General features: G+C 43.4%; 1 protein-coding gene across 1 annotated transcript in view; it reads left to right on the forward strand.

Annotated features, from left to right (window-relative positions):
* The window catches only part of LOC311223493 (neural-cadherin), a gene marked incomplete at both ends in the record, with an annotated part of 1,556,546 nt that overhangs the window by 1,405,318 nt on the left and 128,068 nt on the right, over nucleotides 1-23,160 (forward strand). The window contains 2 exon segments of the mRNA XM_084308277.1: nucleotides 59-239; nucleotides 10,219-10,385. Coding sequence (XP_084164403.1) covers nucleotides 59-239; nucleotides 10,219-10,385 — 348 coding nt within the window.

Below are 23,160 nucleotides of genomic sequence, written 5' to 3' on the forward strand. Positions count from 1 at the left end.
CCTCTATACACTCGTCCTCCTCCTTCTCCCTCCTCTCTCCTCATCTCATCTCCTTTAGCTGTATGACCTGGGCTCTCCTGCTGATTCCCAGTCCAGCTCCCCAGGCTGTCTGACTACTGACAGCAGCTGCCTCAACATGGGCAATCCCTCCTGTGGACACCGGGGGCGCTGCCATGGGGAATGGGGCTCATTCAGCTGTCAGTGTGTTCCTGGATACACAGGGCATCAGTGTGAAGAGGGTAAGTCTTGTTGTGTTGTGATTATTACACTGCAGTGATTACATGCCCTGTAGGGCTACATGGCTCAAAAGGTATAGTGGTTGTCTGGTAATATGAAAGCTTGAGGTAGAGCGGCCATCTGGTAATCTAATGGTTTGAGGTAGAGCAGTCGTCTGGTAATATGGAGCTTCAAGCTAGAGCGGTCGTCTGGTAATCTGAAAGTTTCAGGTAGACTGGTCGTCTGGTAATCTGAACGAGTGGGGGGGGGGGGGGGGGGGGGGGGGGGGGCTAGTGAGCGGTGAATGGAGTAGTCACATTTTTCTGAGCTCCCTCCTCAACTTATTATTTTGTATAAAAAACACACGTTTTTGTAACAGTTTGCTTTCAAAAGTATTATAAGACTAAATATAACACTACCGCTGTGGAAAGTCGAGAATATATGGAATCTACCGGTGGGAAGGGGTCAAACAAAGAGAAGGTAACCGCATCTGGCAAACGACACACAGGCATGGCCATTACGAGACAGGCAAGCAGCAGCCCAACCATCGACGACACTGCCAGAGCTGCTATTCTGGATGCAATTTAAAGCCAGGGTAAGAATCTGAAGCAAGCGATGGATGAGACTCGGGTCTCTATCACATCCCGTTTGGACAAGTTTGAAACCACTTTGGCATTAGGGGTGGGACGAATACATCATCCAGATCGATACATCGATGTAATTATCAACAATCGAATCGGATCGATGCGATGTAATAAGATCGATTCATATCGATACTCTTATTTTGAAAATCCTGTGGCGAGTCTCATATCCGCCCAAGAACAACAGCAGTAGCTCGTGTGTGTAGACGTTACAGCATAGCATTCTCCTTTCTGTGTGTGTGTGTGCGCGCGTCTTTGGAAAGACCAGATGAGGTCAGAGGAGTTTGATGTTTAAATGTTATTTAAACATAAACAATATAATACATAATAAATGTAGGCCTATACATGATCATGCAACATCAACAAATTGTTGTAGGAACGGTTTGGGAGAGGGAGGTTGTGAGTTTTGAGTTCCAAAAAATGTAGCTTAAAGTTTAAAGCTCAATATATAAAAACGTGGCACTTTACAGTGAACAGGAGGTCTATTTGTATAAAACAATAGATTGATTTTCCTTTAAATGTCTGGAAGAGCTCAAAAATACAAATGTCAAATGATATTTTCATTACCTTTTTTTGTTGATCTAAATGTTACTGATTGTGTTAAATGGGCATATGATATCATCTCATATCGATCGCAGGCACCTGAATCTAATCGTATCGTATTGTATCGTGAGAGACTTTGTGATATCGGGTGATATCGGCAAATATCGTATCGTTGTCCAAAGAATCGATATCGTATCGTATCATGATGAAACTGGTGATTCCCACCCCTATTTGGCATCCCTGCAGTTCGAGCAGAACAGTGCGAGCAGCTAGTGACAGGGATAGAAATGACAGTGAACGACCACAATGCGCATCTGAAAGTCCTGGAAGAATCCCAAAAGTCATTACGGATGGAAAACAAGGAACTCAGGGCTAAGCTCAAGGACTTAGAGGGACGGTCCTGCAGGCTGAACCTTAAATTTGTGGGAATCAAAGAGGGTGAAGAGAAGGGAAAGCCTACTGACTTTGTGAGCGAGTTGGTCTCGCAACTACTTGGCAGTGAAAACCTCACCAAGCCAATTAAATTGGACAGAGCCCATCGTATCCTGCTAGCCAAGCCCGCTGAGGGGGAGAAACCACGCACCATTATCGCCAAGATGCACCACAACAAAGACAAGGACCGGGTCCTGCGTCTCAGCCGCGAGCATGGCCCTCTTTACTACAAAGGATCCAGAGTGTTTATTTTTCCTGATTATACAGCGGAGGTGATGACCCAGCGCAGAGCCTTTAGTGATGTGATGAAGACCCTCCAAGAGGCAAATGTGAAATACACCTATGCTTCCCAGCCAAGTTGCGCGTCGAGCACAACTCTACTGTCAAGATGTTTGGCACCCCAGAGGAGGCTGTGCGCCTTTCCGAGACTCTCAACTGATGGACATGGTCCCAAGCTGGCGGCCTCAAGCTGATCTGTTGACTATTCAACATAAGACACGTGTGAACACTTTATTATTTTCATCCACCAAATTGTGGAGGGACAGCTGTCTATGTAACTAACGTTAACCGGTGCAATGCGATGCCTTTTCTTTTGCCCAGCTGTCTTTGTGAGTATATGGCGGTTTTGCCGTTCAGTTTTGGTAAGCGGCGGTGGTGGGGTGGGGGGGGGGGGTTATTATGTTGCCAGCCTTTATTACGATGTGACGTTTCTTTCAATAAGGTGGATGATCAATGGATTAAAATATACTTAATATGCCATGCTGTTTGTATTAAGATTGTTATCACTTGGTCATGATCATACACATGCATACATAGGGGTGAAGGGGTGCCCGGGCACCTGCCTTTTTCATTTTTCATTAGAAAGTGCCCTTTTTATGCCACCCTCTTTTTTTTTTTTTTTTTTTTACTGTTGCACATATAGATATACTGCCCTGCCCTTCCAAATGAAAGATGTCACGATAGAATCTAAATATTAGGTAAAGAAAGAGAAATGCCACCCCTCTTGTAAATAATAGGTCCTTCCAAAAACACGTCGCCAAATCACCCCTCCCCAGCCCCTCCCTGTCTGCTGCTGCCTGGAAAATCACGTAGCATACTCTCTCTCTCTCTCTCTCTCTCTCTCTCTCTCTCTCTCTCTCTCTCTCTCTCTCTCTCTCTCTCTCTCTAACAGAATAATTTTGATTGACAGTCGAGTCTGCCAATTACGTCACACGGCTTGCACCCGCCCTGCTGTTCTTAGCACCAATCGGCAAGCACTATTATTAGTTTTTGACTTCGTGAATGTCAGGACTGTGTGGTGACAAGTTTGACAACAACAAAGCTACAGTGCTAACAATAAGCTATTTGGCTGGATGCAGTCTGGAGGACAGTGGATATACATCAAGACAACAGTGTGTGACTGTGGGACAGTGGACATAATACTTCATCAAGCCCTCCTGACCTGGACCACGTTTCAACTAAACAAGTCAAGTCAAGTCAAGTCAAGAGTTTTATTTGTCACGGCATACGGATATACAATGAAATGCGGGTGGTCTTGCCCACAACGATGTGCAATTGGTACAACATATAACATATAATAGAATCCAATACAAAAAATGTGTGCAATAAAATTGTGCAATAACAGGTAGCAGGTAACAATAAATTTGTGCAATGACGGGTAACAGTTGGCAGTTAACAGTAGTAGTAATAGTAGTGCAATACACTGTTACTGTTGCTAATACTAATTTAAAGTGGCCTTTCCTTTTGGCAATAAGTGAGGGTGCGTGCGGCCTGAGTGTGTGCCCGCTCATGCTAAAGTGTTAAGTGGCTGCTCGTGTGTGAGCGTGCACAGTGTGCGTGTCGTGTGTGTGTTCATGTGTGCTTGTGTGTGGACAGTTCAATGTTCTGAGCACTCAATGTACATTGTTCATGGCTCTGATGGCCTGGGGGAAGAAGCTGAGCCTAAACCGCTCTGTCCTAGTAGCTGAGATTTGCAGGCGTCTGCCTGACCTCAGCAGCTGAAACAGGCTGTTATTGGGGTGGTGAGGGTCTTTCATTATCCTGCAGGCTCTGGATTTGCACCTCTTGTTGTATAGAACCTGCAGGGGGGGTAGTGCAATACCCGTGGTACGCTCGGCTGAGCGCACCACTTTCTGTAGGGCCTTCTTGTCCTGTGCCGTGCTGTTTCCATACCAGGCAGTGATGTTTCCGGTCAGGATGCTCTCTACAGCTCCTGAGTAGAAGGACTGGAGTATCTTCCCCGATACTCTGAACTTCCTTAACTGTCTCAGGTGGTAGAGACGCTGTTTCGCCTTATTTACTACTGTGCTTATGTGTGTTGACCATGTCAGGTCCTCTGAGATGTGGACCCCCAGGTACTTGAAGCTGCTCACCCTGTCCACGGTAGCCCCGTTTATCATCAGTAGTTAGTTAGTCATCAGTTTATAAACAAGGTAGTTAATGCGGTCTCGGTCGGTCGGTCTCTCTCTCTCTCTCTCTCTCTCTCTCTCTCTCTCTCTCTCTCTCTCTCTCTCTCTCTCTCTCTCTCTCTCTCTCTCTCCCACAGCTGTTGGTCTGGAGCGCATATTGTGTTATTAAAGGGACACTATGTAGTTTTGGTGACATCTATCGGTGAAACTGAACGTACCATAGACTTGTTGTATTAACCCCAAAAATCGCGCTCGCGCGCTATGCGCGCTCGCATTGCATTTATTAATTCATGCCCTTTTATCATCTAGGGCACCTGCCTTTCTAAAGTCCTGTGCACGTCCCTGGTCATGATGACGCAAGGGGTTAATATATCGGGGGGTGAGAAGCCTATTACGATGGTGTCATGGAACACTAAAGGATTTTGTAGTGCAGTTGAAAGGGGAAAAGTATTTGCTCACTTGAAAACATTATTATATTTTTACAAGAGACCCATATAGCTCCAACAGAACAGATGCGCCTGAGGAAGCACTGGGTGTCACAAGTGTACCAATCTGCTTTTTCTTCGAAAGCAAGAGGGGTTGCTATTTTATTTAGTAAATCTGTCCCATTTCAAATGTCCATGGTAGTCTCCGACCCCAGAGGCAGATATGTCATTAATTCGCTAACATGCCTGAATATTTATGGTCCTAACATTGATGACCCAAACTTTTTTCGTAAAATATTTGACATAATCCCTGATCTGAATACCACCAACTTGATTTTAGGAGGAGATTTCAATTGCTATCTAGATCCCTATCTTGATCGTACGTCCACTTGTCCGCCTCCGACCATTAATTCCGTTGGAGTACTAAACAATTGAATGCGTTCTATGAACATAGTTGACATATAGAGATTGCAGCACCCTACAGACAGGGATTATTCTTTTTTTTCCCACATCCACAAATCGTATACAAGAATAGACTATTTTCTTGTTGATGCAAAATTTATCTCTAGCGTGCTGCAAACAAAATATCATAGCATCCTTATTTCCGATCATGCTCCAATCACTATGTTGGTAAAGCTGGCACTGCCACAGACGCGATACATTTGGCGCTTCAACCCCTCTTTGCTCTCGGAGAAAGCATTTCGGGATCAAATGAGATCTCGACTCATTGAGTTTATGGAGACTAATGATACCGGTGATGTCTCCGACGCTACACTGTCTGTGGGAGTCTCTTAAGGTGGTATTGAGAGGGCACATTATATCGTATATGAAGCCTTTGGAAAGAGAGAAAGACGTAAGCGATTGGCTGAAATTGAGGCACGGCTTCCCTCCCTGGAGCAGGTTAACAGACTATCACAATCCCAAATGGACCGAAATAATATTTTTAAATTGAAGTATGAATACAATTCTATTCTGGGCAAGCAGGTTAGTACCCTCCTCCTGTTGGCTAGGCAGCTGAGGGGTGTACAGGCCAGCCAGGCAATTCACAATATCAAATCTACCTCGGGCAGCTTGCTGACTAACCCCAAAGACATAAATTACCGTTTTAAAGAATTCTATACTGGCCTTTATACCTCTAGATGCCATGCTCCAGACTCTGAGGTTGAGAACTTCCTGTACAATATTGACATGCCAGTGCTTAGTGATGAGGCAAGGGATGAGCTAGATGCTGATTTCAGCCTGCAGGAAATAACAAGTGCAATAAAGTTTTTCCCTAGTGGGAAGGCCGCTGGCCCGGATGGGTATGGAGCGGAGCTTTATAAAGCTTACAGTGATATTTTGGCCCCTCTACTTCTTAGAATGATTCAACATTCTATCATTAATCATTTCTTCCCTGACTCCCTCTACGAAGCGAATGTGTGCCGTTTACTCAAGAAAGGTAGGGATAGGACGGATCCAGCAGGGTTCCGGCCTATAAGTTTGTAAAATTTTTACCAGAAGACAGTTGCCAAGGTGTTGGCCACTAGGTTGGCTCAGCATGTCGGATCTCTTGTCCATTCCGACCAAACGGGATTCATTCCTGGCAGGCTTGCCTTTTCTAATATTCGGAAATGACTAAACATCGATCATATCACTTGGCGCTGAAAAGGCATTCGACCAGATCGAATGGAATTATATGTTCAGTGTCCTTCAGCGCTTTGGTTTCGGTGACAGGTTTTGTTCTCTTATTGGAATGTTGTATGCTCATCCGAGATCTACCATTCTAGAGAGTAAGCCAAAAAAAATGGTCGGGTTTCGGCTGTCCTAACTGTGGTGGGAAGTTCATTCTACCATTGTGGAGTGAGGACTGACGCTGCTCAGTAGGAATCTGCAGGTTATGGTTGGTGCGGCGATGTGAGTGGAGAAGTTCAGCTGGTCGTCAAGGACAACATCAAGGTTCTTGGCAGTCCAGGACGCGGCCACGGCTACATTTTCCACTGTGATGGAAAGGTTGGTCAGCGGGGAGGATTTGGCCGGCAGGTGAAGCAATTCTGTTTTGCTTATGTTAAATTTGAGGTGGTTGGTCGTCATTGGTGGAGATCTCGGACAGACAGGCTGACATGGATATCTGAGGGAGGAAAGGAGAGGAAGAGTTGAGTATCATCGGCATAGCAGTGATATGAGAAAGCATGAGACGTGATAATGTTACCCAGAGATTTGGTGTAGAGGGAGAAGAGGAGGGGTCCAAGGGCCTGGGCGACGCCCATCCGAAGTAGGTAGATACTTGGTAGGAGCGGTCGTCGAGGTAGGTGCCATGCCAGTGCAGAGCCAGCCATTCCCATTCCTGTGAGGGATGCGAGGATGATCTGATGGTTGACCGTGTCGAAGGCTGCCGACAGGTCCAGGGAGGATGTATGGTGCTATGGTCTGGAGGAGTGGGGAGGGTATTGGGTCCAGCTGGCATGTAGTCAATGTTACCAGTGTCGAGGCCTCTGCATCTGTAATGGGAGAGAAAGATGATGGTTGTAATCGAGATCGCGATTCTTTTTACGATTAATCGTGCAGCCCTAGTTGTAATGGTAGTAATGGTTTTGGAGAAAGCTAACAAGAGGTTGTGGTAGGTGGTGGTGTCACCAGTGAGGCATGACTTTCTATACTTCCTCTCAGCCGCTCTCAGGACCGATTCCCAACACCTCACATCTCCACCTTGCAGGGTTGCCTCTGCCGTCGGTGTGTGAATGTGTGAGTGAATGGGTGAATGTGAGGAACAAAATTGTAAAGCACTTTGGATAAAAGGTGCTATATAAATGCACCATTTACCATTTATTACCCAGCTCATACATGTACCTCCCCTCGCACCTCCCCCCCATGCTTCTATGACACCTGAATTTCCCCAAGGGGATCAATGAAGGGATATTTTATCTTATATTATGAGGTTATTTATTCATTTAAAAACGTTTTAACCTTTATTTATCTGGAGAAAATTTGTTCGGCTGGGAAAGTGCCCTGCTTCACACTCTCCACTCCTGGCAGCTGATCAGTACAACCACGGTCTTCCACTTTTGGCCAACAAGCAGCTTCACATGAGCTTTAGCGTGCCTTTACGGCCTTGCTCAAGGACACTTCAGCAGTAGTTGTTACTCCTGCCAGTCCACGGACTGAACCGCCAACCTTCTGGTAAAAAAACAACAGACTTCTCTAAACGTAGGCTGTGTGTCCAAAGATAATGTGACTTTTCAGCCCTGGCTTCTTTGTCTAGCAAACTCAGATCGCTGAGTAGAGTTCAAAATTGTTAAACTCTAGTCACCTAGCAACAACAGCTCAGAAGCACTTCACCCGAGTGTTGCCAACTGATTAAAATGTTTCATATGAACACTTCCACTTAGCATACCGATGCTCTGGGCAACAACAACTACATGTAGCAAGAGATGAACAATATACAATATGTCCAATGTTATGCTTTTGGGTGGAAGAGTTTGGTGTGTTATTAACATATTTGACAGTAGGATGGCTGAAAGGGAGACAGAGTAGAGAAGACACAGGAGAGAAGGTTCTTTATTGAGACAGTATGAAGGCTGATAGGGAGACAGACTAGCGGAGACCCGGGAGAGAAGGTTCTTTATTGAGACAGTAGGAAGGCTGAGAGGGAGACAGAGTAGGGGAGACCCGGGATAGAATGTTCTTTATTGAGACAGTAGGTAGACTGAGAGGGAGACAGAGTAGGGGAGACAGGAGAGAATGTTCTTTATTGAGACAGTAAGAAGGCTGAGAGGGAGACAGAGTAGGGGAGACACAGGAGAGAAGGTTCTTTATTGAGACAGTAGAAAGGCTGAGAGGGAGACAGAGTAGGAGAGACACAGAAGAGATGGTTCTTTATTGAGACAGTAGGAAGACTGAGGGAGGCAGAGTAGGAGAGACACAGAAGATGGTTCTTTATTGAGACAGTAGAAAGACTGAGGGAGGCAGAGTAGGAGAGACACAGAAGATGGTTTTTTATTGAGACAGTAGAAAGGCTGAGAGGGAGGCAGAGTAGGGTAGACACGAGAGTTTGTGTGTGTATGTCTATGTGTTCACCTGTGTATGTCTGTGTTATTATGTGTGTATGTGCATGTGCATGTGCATTACTGTACCTGTAGATGCACACTTCTGTGCATGTGTGCGTATGTATGTGTGTGTGTATTTTTGTGTGTATGTAATTACATCTCTTGCTAGGTTGGACAGTCGCTCTCCTGGCTTCGGTGTGTGGTCAGACTGGCCGGACCTTAATGACATGTGTTGCTGGGCTGATGTTACCCTGGAGTGGGTGGGGTCTAACTCTGAGGCAGTGGCTGTCTCAGAGAATATTATATCTGACCCCAGTACTGTATCTCAGTCAGAGCATCTATGTCTGTGTGTGGAATGGATCACCAACTTCCACTGACTAATGCCCGAGGTCGCCTCCTGTGGGCACAACAACATAGACAGTGGGAACAATGGACTGAGTTGAGACTGCAGGGGAAGATTGCGTGTCTCCCTGCTGCGGACCATTCTGTCTCTCATTCTGTGTTAAAAAATGTTGCCATAGATGAGTGCATTGTTATCTTTACTCTGAAAGCGAGATTACAGGTCTTACCATCTAAACTGAATCTCTCCATCTGGTTTCCAGGCAGTCATGCTCCTCACTGTATTCATCATTACAATAACCAAATAGCTGAAACCATGTCCCACATCTTAAATGGTTGCCATGTATACAGGGGCCTCTACATAAGTAGGCATGACAGAATAGTAGATTTGATAGCGAAAGATATCTCTCTTATTTTTAGGTCCTCCATCACACTGTATAAGCATACTGTGAAGCCAAGCATGTTCAACCTGTGCAATAATGATTCCATGTTCTCTAGTATTACAGCTAACACCCCTGATGTATTTGTGGTAAATGAACACCTTAGGGAGGTGTCCATTCTTGAGGTTGGCTGTACTTTTGATTACAGCTTAAAAGAAGCCCTCCTAACCAAAGTGTTGAAATACCAACAGCTACAGCAGACCATCTCACAGCTAGGCTACAGATGTAAACTCCTAGTTTTTATCTTTGGCAGCCTAGGGCATGTGCACAAGTTGGTTGTGAGGGGCCTACAAATAGCCGGTCTCCCCAAAAGGAAGGCCAAGCAGTTAGCCAGGTACTGCTCAGTATCAGCAATTAAGGAAGCCGCTCAATTTGGAGGAGGCGCTGTTACCTTTACCCATGATTCTGCCGTCCATGCACCTTGTACCTGACTGTTCTTCATAATTTTCTGATTGCACTCGCATTGTTTATGTCCTTTGTATGAGGCCTCCTTGTACTTCTGTTTACGTGGACATAAATAAACATTTCAAATGTGTGTGTGTGTGTGTGTGTGTGTGTGTGTGTGTGTGTGTGTGTGTGTGTGTGTGTGTGTGTGTGTGTGTGTGTGTGTGTGTGTGTGTGTGTGTGTGTGTGTGTGTGTGTGTGTGTGTGTGTGTGTGTGTGTGTGTGTGTGTGTGTGTGTGTGTGTGTGTGTGTGTGTGTGTGTGTGGGGTGTGTGTGTGCATCTTGCTCTCTGTGTCTTTAAATGACAGAGGTTCCTGAGTATTCCTTCGACGGGCGCAGTCATGTGCACTTCCAGCTGTCCTCACAGCTGCCGGCCCGCAGGACGTGGGTTCAAGTCCTGATCCGAACCCGTAAACACAGCAGTACCGTCCTCAGCCTGGTCTCCAAGGAGCAGAATGAATACCTGCGCCTCGAGGTGATAACATTTTTATTTTCGTTTTTTCATTTCCACATATAACAAGACACAACACAATACAGTAATAATAATAATAATAATAATAATAATAATAATAATAATAATAATAATAATAATAATAATAATAATAATAATAATAATAATAATAATAATAATAATAATAATAATAATAATAATAATAATAATAATAATAACAATAACAATAATAATAATAATAATAATAATAATAATAATAATAATAATAATAATAATAATAATACCCAGGACAATTAAATTAAATACAATTAAATGTATCAATAAAGCAGTATAAATGATATAAAATGAAGAACAGTGAAATATCCCGAGCCCCCATCCACCCCTGTCCCGACCTCTACGGTCCCCACCCCCGAGTCCAGCGCACCAGTGAGTCTCTTTTCTTTAATACTCCATCCCCCGATACCCCGAACCAGGGGGCCCCACCAGCCCGAGACCGCAAACCACCAAACTCATAAGGGCCCAAAACATCCTATCCCATATAGAGATAAAATTGAAATAATAAAAACAATAAAAACAGAATATAAAATAAAAATTATATTGTCACAGACATTACAAAAGACATTTCTGCCCAATTGATCATTATATGTTTTTCGGGTTGTTTCCATCTCATGGCTATCAGTTTTTTGGCTGCTGTAACTCCTGCTAAAATTAGTCTTTTTTGTTGTATGGGAGCCGGCAGCTGGGAGATATCATTCAGGAGTAGTGTTGTTGTGGATAGGGGAATGGTCAGGTCACATATATCTGAAAGCTTAACCTCTTTAGCCCGAGCGGTCCATTGGCGGACTGCAAATGACATCATGGCATAAATCAATCTCTCCAGACTGTATGACATTAAGTAGGGTTTTCTTTTTTTTCTTTTTTGTATCCAAGAGTAAAGACCCTAACCATGTCACAACAGCAGTCATAGTGTATATTTTCAGCAATACGTTTGTTTACCAATAGGTTAAAGTGTTATTAGTGAGATTTTAGTTTATGGAATGTGTTTATAATTTTGTGAATATCCGCCATTTTGAATTTGCTAAACGTTGCCGAATGTAATCATATGAGGAGAGGGCATCCAGAGCTCTCAATGAGCGTTTACATTTCAAAAAGCTACAATACCCAGCCGATTCTAGCTTCCTGCAAGCAAATGACTTGTGTATGAATTTTTTAAATGTATCTTATTGCCCAGGATTCTATATCACAAAACTGAACGTTATTGGCATAGATTGGAGGGCAGTTAGTGTGTCTACCTTCTGTGAATGTTTAGCAACCATCAGCGTTGCATTCCGATCCAAAATGGCGGAGCCATATCCATTATAAGAATGGAACTGTACATACAGTAGATTTCATTATCGGTTCTCCATGCACGCCTGGTGATACTAAATCCAAATTGAACTCTGGCATTGGAAAGAGTAGATTTGGCCCGATCCATAGATGTGCAAGTTCGCTATAATAAGGTAATTTATAGGCCTGATATTCTATATTCTATAATAATATTTCAAATTGCATGTGTATCTACAAAACCTTCCGTTTAATCAACTTCACACATGTACACATGTGTATTTAAATGTTGTATGTTTCAGTTTTCTAGTCTCATATGGAGATAGTTGTTTACATTCACAAACATGCATTGCACTATCCTCGATCATATATTAATTCTTAAGTGTTATATATACGGCTGATGTTTGGATGGTAGGTTGTGAGAAAACAACTTAATTCTTGGCACAGTTATGGCTTTTAAAAAGCAGTTTTACTGACTGAGGGTTTGAAGATGGTAATAAGGCCAGATTATAGGTCTAACATGAGTATTAACAGCTCCTACCTCGGGGGCAGGTTGGAAGGAACTCCAGCATGGAAACAGGTTGAAGATCGGAGTATTTATGTGCATGAAATCCCAGCTGCTATCTATTCCTGCAGTGCTCTTCCAGTCCTCCTTCATTTCAATGTTGTTATATTCTAGACTCACAGTTGTAAACAACAAATATTTTTGAAGAGTGAGGACATGTGCTTGTCTAACAAACTGGACACACTCATACAATGTCAGTCTATCAAGCTGGGATTTGAACTACCACTGTATCTTTCTGTTATGGTTTGTTAACAACCCCAACAGCACGGCACAGACAGGTAGTTCAGAGTTAGCCAAAAACCAGGGCGTATTTATTTCCAGAAACAGAAAAAAACAACAGAAAGCACAAGGGGAGAATGTTCTTGGGCAGAGTTGTCTGCGGCTCTGCAGCTTGGCTCTGAGCAGAGACGGCACTGTGGCGTTGCGCCTCTGACTCTGCGGCTCTGCAGCTACTTGTAGATCCGCTCGGGAAGGAACAGAGAGAGAGAGAAAGTCAACAAACGAGCGTCTGGAACAGGGACGTGCACAGGAATTTAGAGGGGCAGGTGCTCAAAGGCTGAAAAGGGCACTACACGTGTGTGTGTATATTATGCGAGCGCGCGTAGCGCGCGAGCACGATTTTTAAAGCGCCCTTTTCGGGCGGGGGGCCCCCTTTTTATGCTTTTTGGGGGGTTTTGGTGATCAAATATTGGATATTGAACTATAATAATAAGTGCAGGAGCTCACTTATCCTTGAAAGACACTTTTATCACTGACTTAAAAGGCCCATACATCTCCATAAATGTTCAGGGGGGAGGGAATAAGTGCTTACCCTACAGACCCCAAGAAGTGCTGTATATTCTGTATTGTTTAATATAAATGCATTTTTTATTCCAATCCTGATTTCTATTTGAGATTCCCAAATCCCATCGGACTTGACTTCTTCGTGTCCCTCAGTGAGTGTAATACCAGCATTCAACAGCGGTTTCTATCATCATCATCATCACCACCACCCACGCTATGCATAAAATATATAGGTCCGCGGAGAGGCACGCTGAGGAGGCCGTGCAAACTGCAATGGAATATGGGGCATCTCTCTCTCTCTTTACCTAATATTTTGATTCTATCCTGAAATGTTTCAGTTGGAAGGGCAGTCTATATGTGTCACCTCACAGCGCTTTATGCCAGATCTCTACATTTTCATTTTTCAGATTATTCCAGATTGCTAAAGTACAGAATCTAAGCTTTCAAATGATGTGTCATATGTTGACATCTGAGAATGTTTTGAACACGATGTGCCCAATTATAACTTCTAAAACTGGCTGTGTTCTAGATTGCCTAAGAGGTGAAAAGGTGTCTCAAAGGAAGGCAACTTTTCACACTTCAGACAGTTTCAACTGGGCGTCAACAAACCCCCTCCAGCAACGCCCCTCACCTGAATAGCATTAACATAATTAAGTGCTGCCATGGCAGTTATCTCTCCTCAGGACCCGATCTTCATTCTCTTGTTTGTATTGAGCTATAGACATTATTAGCATAGTAGGTAGTAGTAGTAAGATGGATACTAGTAAAAGATGGTATGAAGGTTAGTAGTTTCAGATATTAATTGAAGTTAATTTGGCTCGTCTTCTGCCAGCTTGTACAGACAGGAGCTTAAGCACAAACCAAAGTGCTTTAATAAAATTAAATAGAATAGAATATTTCTAGAGTCTTTATTGTCATTATACAGACAGCGTTATATAGCTCAACAGTGCACAATTAATAAACAATAATTATTATTAGGAAGATACAATAAAATAGTCCATTTCTATGTACCCCCCCCCCCCCATGCTGCTTTGACACCAGAATTTCCCCAAGGGGATTAATAAAGGATCATCTTATCTTAGTAGGTAACATCACAATAAAAAATAAACAATTTTAGGAAGATAAAATAAAAGTCAATGTCTACAGTGTATGGATGCAGGGTCCATCTGTGTGTGTGTGTGTGTGTGTGTGTGATCTCAGCACTTATCTGTATCTTTGTGTGTGTTGGGTCTTCTAACATCGTACAGTCTTGTTCTGAGGTGCTGTAGACGTTGGTCTTGAGGGTATCTAACATCGTACAGTCTTGTTCTGAGGTGCTGTAGACGTTGGTCGCGGGCATGTGATGTCTTTTCCCGCATCAGAACAGTATTGTCTTATCTCCTTAAAAAGATAATTCTGCCTGTCATTGTCCAGACCGGGTGGGGGTATCACTGGAAAATTGGAGATGGTCGGGTAGCGTTTTGGGTCTTTCAGCAGTTGAAACTCGAATGGTTCAGCATCATCACGGTGTAATTTCGCCGTCACCATGCCAGGTCTGCTGGCATCGAAGCTGTAATAGAATAAAGAACACATTTAAAATATTGTCTATTTCGTAAAGAAAACACTGGTCCCAGCCTCCAGGACACTGTGAGTCAAGCATCCATGTCAACACATTTCGTACATTGATTACCAGAAACAAAATAAACCTTCTTCATCATAGCTAATAGGGCTAAGTAAATTAGCCTATTGCAATATTTGCAAACCAAAATTCTCTAAGATAAGAACAGAAAAAACAGGAGGAAAACATTTCCTCATTCGTAAAAAATAAAAATAAAAAAATAAAAATAATAATAACAATAATAATAATAATAATAATAATAATAATAATAATACACTGAAGAAGGAACACCTGTTCCGAAACATGTCTGTATTCGGCTGCGAAAACCTGAGTGTGCTGGTCCGGCTTCCTGCTTTCTTCTACTTATTTTATTATGATAAAATATATATACAATATACAATAAAATATAGACAATTACCTGAAGTGCTGGTATTTCTTTATCTGTGGGAACCTTTTGAAGAAGCCACCCAAATGTGTCTGCCAGTCGTAGCTTCGGACAAACACTGTCCCATCTTCGCTTCCCACAAGTTGGGGGATATTGACTCCTTTCACCTGATTGATTGATTGAAAATGTTATTAACAGATTGCAGAATGGGTACAATACAATCATTCAGAAGTCTGTAATCTGTCTGTAATCAAGCAAAATAAGTGGTATCCCTTCCCCCTCTTTCTTCTTCTAATTATTATTAGGAAGATACAATAAAATAGTCCATTTCTATGGTCCATCTATCTATCTAACGGTAAAAAAAAAAAAAAAAAAAAAAAAAGGGCACTTTTTTGATGAGGCTCAAAAAGGCAGGTGCTCAGGCACCCCTTGGCCTCTATGTGTGCACGTGCCTGGTCTGGAATAAGAAGCAGTCCCTTATCATTTAGCTGAGTCCAGTACTAACACAAGCAACTCCTCTTCAGTGTTTACCGAAAACACACAAAAAACAGATTGGTCCCGAGTCCAGAAAAATGCGAGAAAAAACAGAGCATCCAAAAAAGTACGTTATCCAAAACTCACCAAGGCGCAATTGCGCAAAGCGGGCAACGAGGCACAGATCCAACGGATGGCAGAGAGAAGCAACAGCGGCGACTTCCATAGACGTCCTGGAGAAAACAGACAAGGTACAACATGGGAAGAAAACAAGCAGCAGCTAGTGGTAAGCCCAAAACGACCCGACACAGAACGTTCGGAACACCAGAGTATATAAGGGCTCCACCGAGCTGATTTGGACTCACTTCAGGTGCGTGAAGGTAATTGGTACCTGGAAGCGTGCGGTAACGGACCAATCCTCACACTTTCTGTCTTAGTTAGCTAATGTCCACCTTAGCTTTATGTCTCCTGGTTTTCTAATGACCACCTTAGCTTGTTGTCTTAGTTAGCTAATGTCCACCTTAGCTTTCTGTCTCATGGTTGTCTAATGTTTATCTTAGCTTTCTGTCTTAGTTAGCTAATGTCCACCTTAGCTTTCAGTCTTAGTTATCTAATGTCCACCATAGCCTTTCTGTCTTAGTTATCCAATGTCCACCTTAGCTTAATGTCTCCTGGTTGTCTATAATGTCCACCATAGCTTTATGTCTTAGTTACCTAATGTTTCATGATGGGATACTTTTACGACTTTTGCCAACCTAGACGATCGTGACTGGGTTGATTAATACATACAACCCTGAACATCTTTGTCATTAGTGCACATTGATAATGGTTTCTGGAAGACTCCTGCACTTGCACAGTGCTAATGCAGTGTGAAGAGAGGTCTGTCTATGTGAGACTAAGCAATCATTGTCTTAATTGTATATGTCCTCACTCTTCGCTGACAGACAGACAGACAGACAGACAGACAGACAGACAGACAGACAGACAGACAGAGAAGGAGAGAGAGACACAGACAGAGAAGGAGAAAGAGAAGGAGAGAGAGAAGATAAAGGGAGACAGTGAGAGAGAGAGACAGATGGAGAGAGAGACAGAGACAGATAAGGAGAGACAGAGAAGGAGAGAGAGAAGATAAAGGGAGACAGTGAGAGATGTCAGAAAGTGATTGTATGTACGTAAATACTGTACACATCACCACACAGATACACACATTTGCATGCACACACACACACGCACGCACACACACACACACACACACACACACACACACACACACACACACACACACACACACACACACACACACACACACACACACACACACACACACACACACACACACACACACACACACACACACACACGCATGCATACAGATAAACACACACACGCACAAATAAGGATGGAGGATCAGTAATCTAAACACATAATTGAGGCAGGTGCTTCCACTTTTCAATCAAAGTTTAAACTTTTGTTAGAACCTGGTGAAATATTAAATGTTTGAACTGTAATGATGTGTTCGATTTCAAAATAAAATTCTAAATTGGACCGCTGTAGTTAATACTGTAGATAACAACCACTAACAATTTGGTAATCTGCTTTCCAGAGTCCCAGAATCACATTTAACGTCTTAAGTATCGGGCAAAGATGGGGCAATTCTTTTGTTTGTTTTTGATGATTGCATACTCATAGTAATTTGCTATTTATTATACTTTATACTTATAGCACATGCATGAGTCTGGTCTCTTTTGAAAGGAAACATTCTGAGGTTTTTTACACAATAAATAAAAATCACTTTGAGTGCTAATGAAATAGAGTAGCAGAGTTTTGAACACACTGAAGTAAAGGTTTTGTGTACTTGTATTCTTTTACTGGTTGCCAGATGCCTGTTTTTAAGTTCCATATGAGAGGTAGGAGCTGGAAAACATAATGGTTCCATAGCCTGAAGTCTTATGTAGTACAGGTCCAAAGTTTATAAAAAATCCCACACAAAATGAATAATTTATAAAGGTTTTTCAAATGTGTGTACCAGTAAAGATTCGGCATGAATATCCAATATGGCCGTCCGCTGCCATTCATATGGCTTGTCAAATGACGCTCACCAGAATCACGCAATAGGTTAAGTGTGGTGATGATCGAAAGGCGGCAAATTCAACTTTCCAACAATGTATTGGTTGATTGGCGAAAACGCAGCCCGGAGCCGACAGACGAGGGCAAAGTGCCGCTATGTGCGCACATTCTATTCTATATATATATTCTATTAAAATAAATGCACACCCGAGCCGCTAGTGGTCGGCAAAGTGGCGCGTCGCAAATCATCCTCAAGAGGGCCCACATGTGGATGTTAAGAGGTTAATGTTGTGTTTTCAAATGTAGCCAAGAGTAAAGACCTTAACCCTATCAAAACAGCAGTCAAAGTGTATATTTTCATTTTTACCGATGTTTTTAAGATTTACCGAAAATAAGAATTTATCGGAAAAATGCTAATTATATCTATTTTATCGTAAAACCGTGAGGAAATTACTAAATCCAGATTTAACACTGCCATTGGAAAGATGAGCGTTTTCCATATCCGTAGATGTATGATTTGGCCATATTAAGGTCAAGGTGAAGTTCAAGGTCGAATAGGAATTTATAAGACTGAGCCTTAAGAGCCAATAGATGAATGTAAGAATATTTTTAATAGAGGCTATGGGGTAGGCTACCCTCAGTCAGTATACACAAGTGATGTGCCATTTTAACTCTTGACAGGTCACTATCTGTTTAAGCATCACTGTTGCTCTAAAATGCTACAGTTTAAAAATAAAAATAATATATATGTATTATTTGCGTATAGCTTTGCAGCAGCTTATGTAGGTGTTGGAAAAAGTCTGAGCCTTAAGCACTAATAGATATGGGGTGGGTTACCCTCAGTCAATATTTGCAAGTGATGCACCATTTTAATTCTGATAGGATACTAGTAGTTTAAGCACCACTGTTACTGAAAATGCTACCGTTTAAAAAGAAAAAGCTGTTGCCTTATACTTATATTCTTATACTTATATTCCTGATGCATGGCCCGAGTTGTAAGCAGCAGTGCGAGCATTCAGGGCTACTCGGATGGTTCGGAAATTTATATTTTGAACTATTATTTCAAAATAGTGTGACGAACCTGATAGGATGCAGGTTCGCCACGGTTCAAATACAAACAAATGGTCCACACGAGCAATATCAATCAATACAAGTATTTATTGATTAGGCGAAAAAAACAGGATGATAAAGCAATAGAATGGTCTGGTTCCGTTCCGGGGTCAATAACACAAAACAGGCTCGCCGACAGAAAGAGGGATTGTTCACGGTTCAGGGTCGTCGTCCGGTCCAAACAACGTCAGTACACAGGGGGGGATCTCAGCCGTTACAGGGGTCGTCAACAAAGAACACCTATCACGCTATCTCCTCTCCTCTACTTCCTCTCACCGTCGCAACTCTGAACAATACTATCACTCTCTCTACTCCAATACTCCAACACAAAACTCCGCTCAACTAAACTCTGTTCCTCTCGGGTTAATGTACTGTGTGAGATGCTTGTGAGTGCACGTGGGGTGTGTCTCTACTAATTATGTGCAGGTGTACTATATCAGCACTAATCAACTAGTGTGTGTGTGCGTGTGAGGTGGATGTGCCTAAATGCTGTGCAGGTGTGCTACATCAGTCCTCATCATCTACCTAAGTGACAGATATATCTCTCCTTCACGTAGCCCAACGAGGGGGGAGGTGATCTGTCACAATAGCTATACAAAAAATGTCCACTGACTCCCAGAGGCACCAGCAGCTTTACACAATAAAACATATTTACCAGCCTCTGATTGAAATGTGGAAAACTGATTGGTTGTGTAGAAGGGTGGATTATCCCTGCTTGTGGGAGTAGTAGTACACAGACACTGGGTAGTAGGATACTATAGTATTGGACCTATAAGTACCCCCGTCTTTGGCCCGGAACGTCGTACTGGAGGGCTTGCAGCTGGAGTGGATGGGGCCCAGGAATTACTAACCTGGGGACTGGTACTCTGGTCTCCCTCGCCTTCCAAGGCAGTCAGCAGTAGCTCCCCACACACCCTCACTCCCTCAGTACATCCGACAGCCCTCCCACACCCAGTGACTGTCAGTTCAATAGTATTATTGGGCTTCCCTTTAAGCAGTACCCTTCCTTGACCACCTGTATAGACCCTTCAAATGCTATTCTGTAAATGGGGTGTAAGGGTTAAATAATTATGCCGTCACAATATTTATCCAGAGAATAAAATAGCAAATGGAACTCAAAGAAAGAGACACACACAATGATCGCAATTAACTCTATGTTTAGTGAAGCCTGGGCAGATTATACATTACAACGTTAATGTTTACTCATATGGCACCGGGTGCTCTTGTAATCAATGTAGGGGAAGCTCTTCCCACCATAGGCACCGAGTGCTCAATACATTAAACCACCCCGCTTGTACTGGGGGAACCCAGGCATATAACGTAAACACTTTGGGAGTCTCAGAATCAAACAGTCAATAAATCAATAACAAAAATAACCAATAAATGTGGGCCCACGTTATCAAAGAAAACCTAACCTAAGCCGGCTTAAATTGTTTGGGGTACCCCTTAGACACTGGTGATTAGCGTTCACTTCAATGGACGTTGCTGTTGATACACACGTGGTACTGTTAGTACTTAGCCAAGATGGCGGACCCACTCTTGTCACCGCTAGTCCGGATGACAAGATGGCGTCGGCAATCCGCGAGCACAGCCAGCAGGTTGGGCGAACAGCAGGCAGTGGTTAGCGGGCAGAGCGTGCTGTATGTCGTCCTCTGCTGGTGGGAAGAGGCGTCCTCTGTACCGTCTGGGAACCGTCCACCGCTGCTGTTGCTGACTTGCTTCCGTCGCACGAGCTAATACTTGGTGCTACCTTAAACACAGCTAAGCTTTGGGTCTCGGCGCACCCTCCTGCTATTCGGTTATACTGTTAACGCAACGTGGCTGGCTACACCACCGGTCTCTTCAGCGCCTCGCGCCCGGTAGTCTACTCAAGTCAGACGGAGCCGTTAGCGGCATGCTAATATACCGCACACAGTAACTACTATAACCCGATAACGTTAGACGTTAGTCTCGTTAGCTTAGACGTTAGTCCTTGGGTTCGGTTTCTCTTACTCACACACTATCACGGATACTTCTAGGATAACCCGTCACTAGCAAGTATGTCTCATCACCCGTCGCTCGCTCCGGCGGGGCTCCCCTCCACTTCTTCAACGGGGCTATTCCAAAGCACCTCCCGTTGTGGCGGCGACCGTTCACGGCCAAGTCCAATGTCAAAGAGAGCTTCCTGTTCCCCTCACCTCCAGGTGATTCCCTCTTCCTCATTGCTTGCTTCTCTCCACTGCTCCGCCTGCCACCACTGCACTCCACCCCCTGCTGGCAACCTCCACCGGTCCCACGCAAAGACCGCTCCAGAAAGGGAAACAAAGGCGCAATGTTATTGCTAGTAATCCATACTGCATCTGGAGAAGAGTAGCACCTCACTTCGTCGTTAGACTGGGCGAGCTATCCAAAGGAACACTGTTAGTCTATCCAAAGGAACACTGTAAATCACACGTTATACACACACAGAGAAAATAACAGTTAGTTAGCACTACTGAATACTTTGTAGAATATTCAGGCTGCTACAGTTGTTTATGCAGGGAGCATCGGAAAACTAAGACCGTCTGAGAAGTGGTCGTCTGGTAATCAGAAGATTCCCGGTTTGATTCCGGCTCCTCCCGGCAGCGTGTCAAAGCGTCCTTGAGCAAGACACTTAACCCCAAACTGCTCCCGATGAGCAGGTTGGCAACTTGCATGGTAGCCTCTGCTGTCAGTGTGAAAATGTGTGAATGTGAGGCACAAGTTGTAAAGTGCTATATAAATGCAGTCCATTTACCATTTATTATTCTGTAGTATTCATCATTCCGTAAGAGTACATGTCATTTTGAAGCCAAACTCTTTCAAGTGGTCACGGATTAAGCACGGTACTGAGTCATATGAAGTGTTGGTGATCCCTGGTCTATAGTCACTGGACTGGAGTTAAGGTGCCATGCCTTAGAACCGCCACTAGGGGCAGAGTGTCTAACAGTGAGTGAGTGAGTAAGTGAGTGAGTGAGTGAGTGAGTGAGTGAGTGAGTGAGTGAGTGAGTGAGTGAGTGAGTGAGTGAGTGAGTGAGTGAGTGAGTGAGTGAGTGAGTGAGTGAGTGAGTGAGTGAGTGAGTGAGTGAGTGAGTGAGTGAGTGAGTGAGTGAGTGAGTGAGTGAGTGAGTGAGTGAGTGAGTGAGTGAGTGATCTGATCTTTTCAATTCTGACTTGGACCGCTTTCATATGTGATCCGAAATCAGATACAGGTCTGATCTTTTGAAATTTGACTTCAGTCTGAACAGTCATATGATATTCATGCGACTTTTACTCTCGATAGGTTACTCTAGATTGACATTTGTCAAAACATTTTACGTCCATCTTCTTTATTGTTCATTTACGCATGCGGGTCAGTTGTTATTGGCCACATTTAAAAAGATAATGTGAACATGTCCACATATGAGCAATAAATTAGACTTGAGCAGTACGGCTTTCAGTGTTGAACGTAGCCTTAGTTACTTACTTACCTAGTAATTTACTGTAGGTAGTGAGTTAGTTATAGTGACATTGTCAGCATCTAACAACTGATCAATGCACGGAGCGGTTCATAATCAGTATCGCAGTGAAAACGTGTTACCGACGCGCCTCTTAAATTCCTCGACGTCCGCCTGCGTCCCGTCGCGGTCTGATGTACACATCGTCTGCAGTCCTCTACAGTACATTCACACATTACTGTTTACTGTGATTACCTGCTGACACATTCCCCTGCCGTCCGTATCCTCCCGAGACACTCTCAGGGCTGACGGATAAAGAGGGCTGTCATGGGAAACAGCCGTTGGGAACATCTGTACCCGCAGAAGCCGTGTCTCTGTGTAGTACTGCACCTAGATACAGCGCTCACATAAATCAAATCAAATCAAATGTATTTGGTAATGGATGATGATAATGGATGGATTATCCAATGGGGGGTCCGGGGGGGGGGGGGGTTTAGTGTGTATGGTATTAGATAGCAGGTATTAGGGGTATATCTTGTATAAGACATTTAACTAAATGGTTGATTTCATTGGATGTGCACTGTTAATTAATGCTTGTATATCTAATCTTGTGTTGTCATGTTTGTTTATGTGTTTGTTTAAAAAATAATACAAAAAAAAAATACAAAAAAAATACAAAAATATTTGTAAAGCCTGCAATCACACATTAATGTCCCCATGGGCACAACAAGTCAAGAAGAAACATCACAATAAATCAAGAACAAAAAAAACATCATGAAATCCAAAACAACACTCCCAGACATACCCCAGCGAAGGTAAGGAAAAACTCACTAAAAACCTAGTAATAGCACTCTAACTACATGCTCTCCAGACCCCTACGCGCTGCATCTTCTGGCTGCCTCAGACCCACTCCTATCCCATCTCCTTGGCGGTCATCAAAACTAAGCAGGCTATTCTCAGTCCTCGCCCCACAATGGTGGAATGAACTCCCCACCACAGTCAGGACAGCTGAAACCTGACCCATTTTCCACCATCGACTGAAAACACACCTCTTCAAAAAG

Source organism: Notolepis coatsorum, assembly GCF_963971535.1.
Source record: "Notolepis coatsorum genome assembly, chromosome: 2".
In the NCBI taxonomy this organism is placed as follows: Eukaryota; Metazoa; Chordata; class Actinopteri; order Aulopiformes; family Paralepididae; genus Notolepis; species Notolepis coatsorum.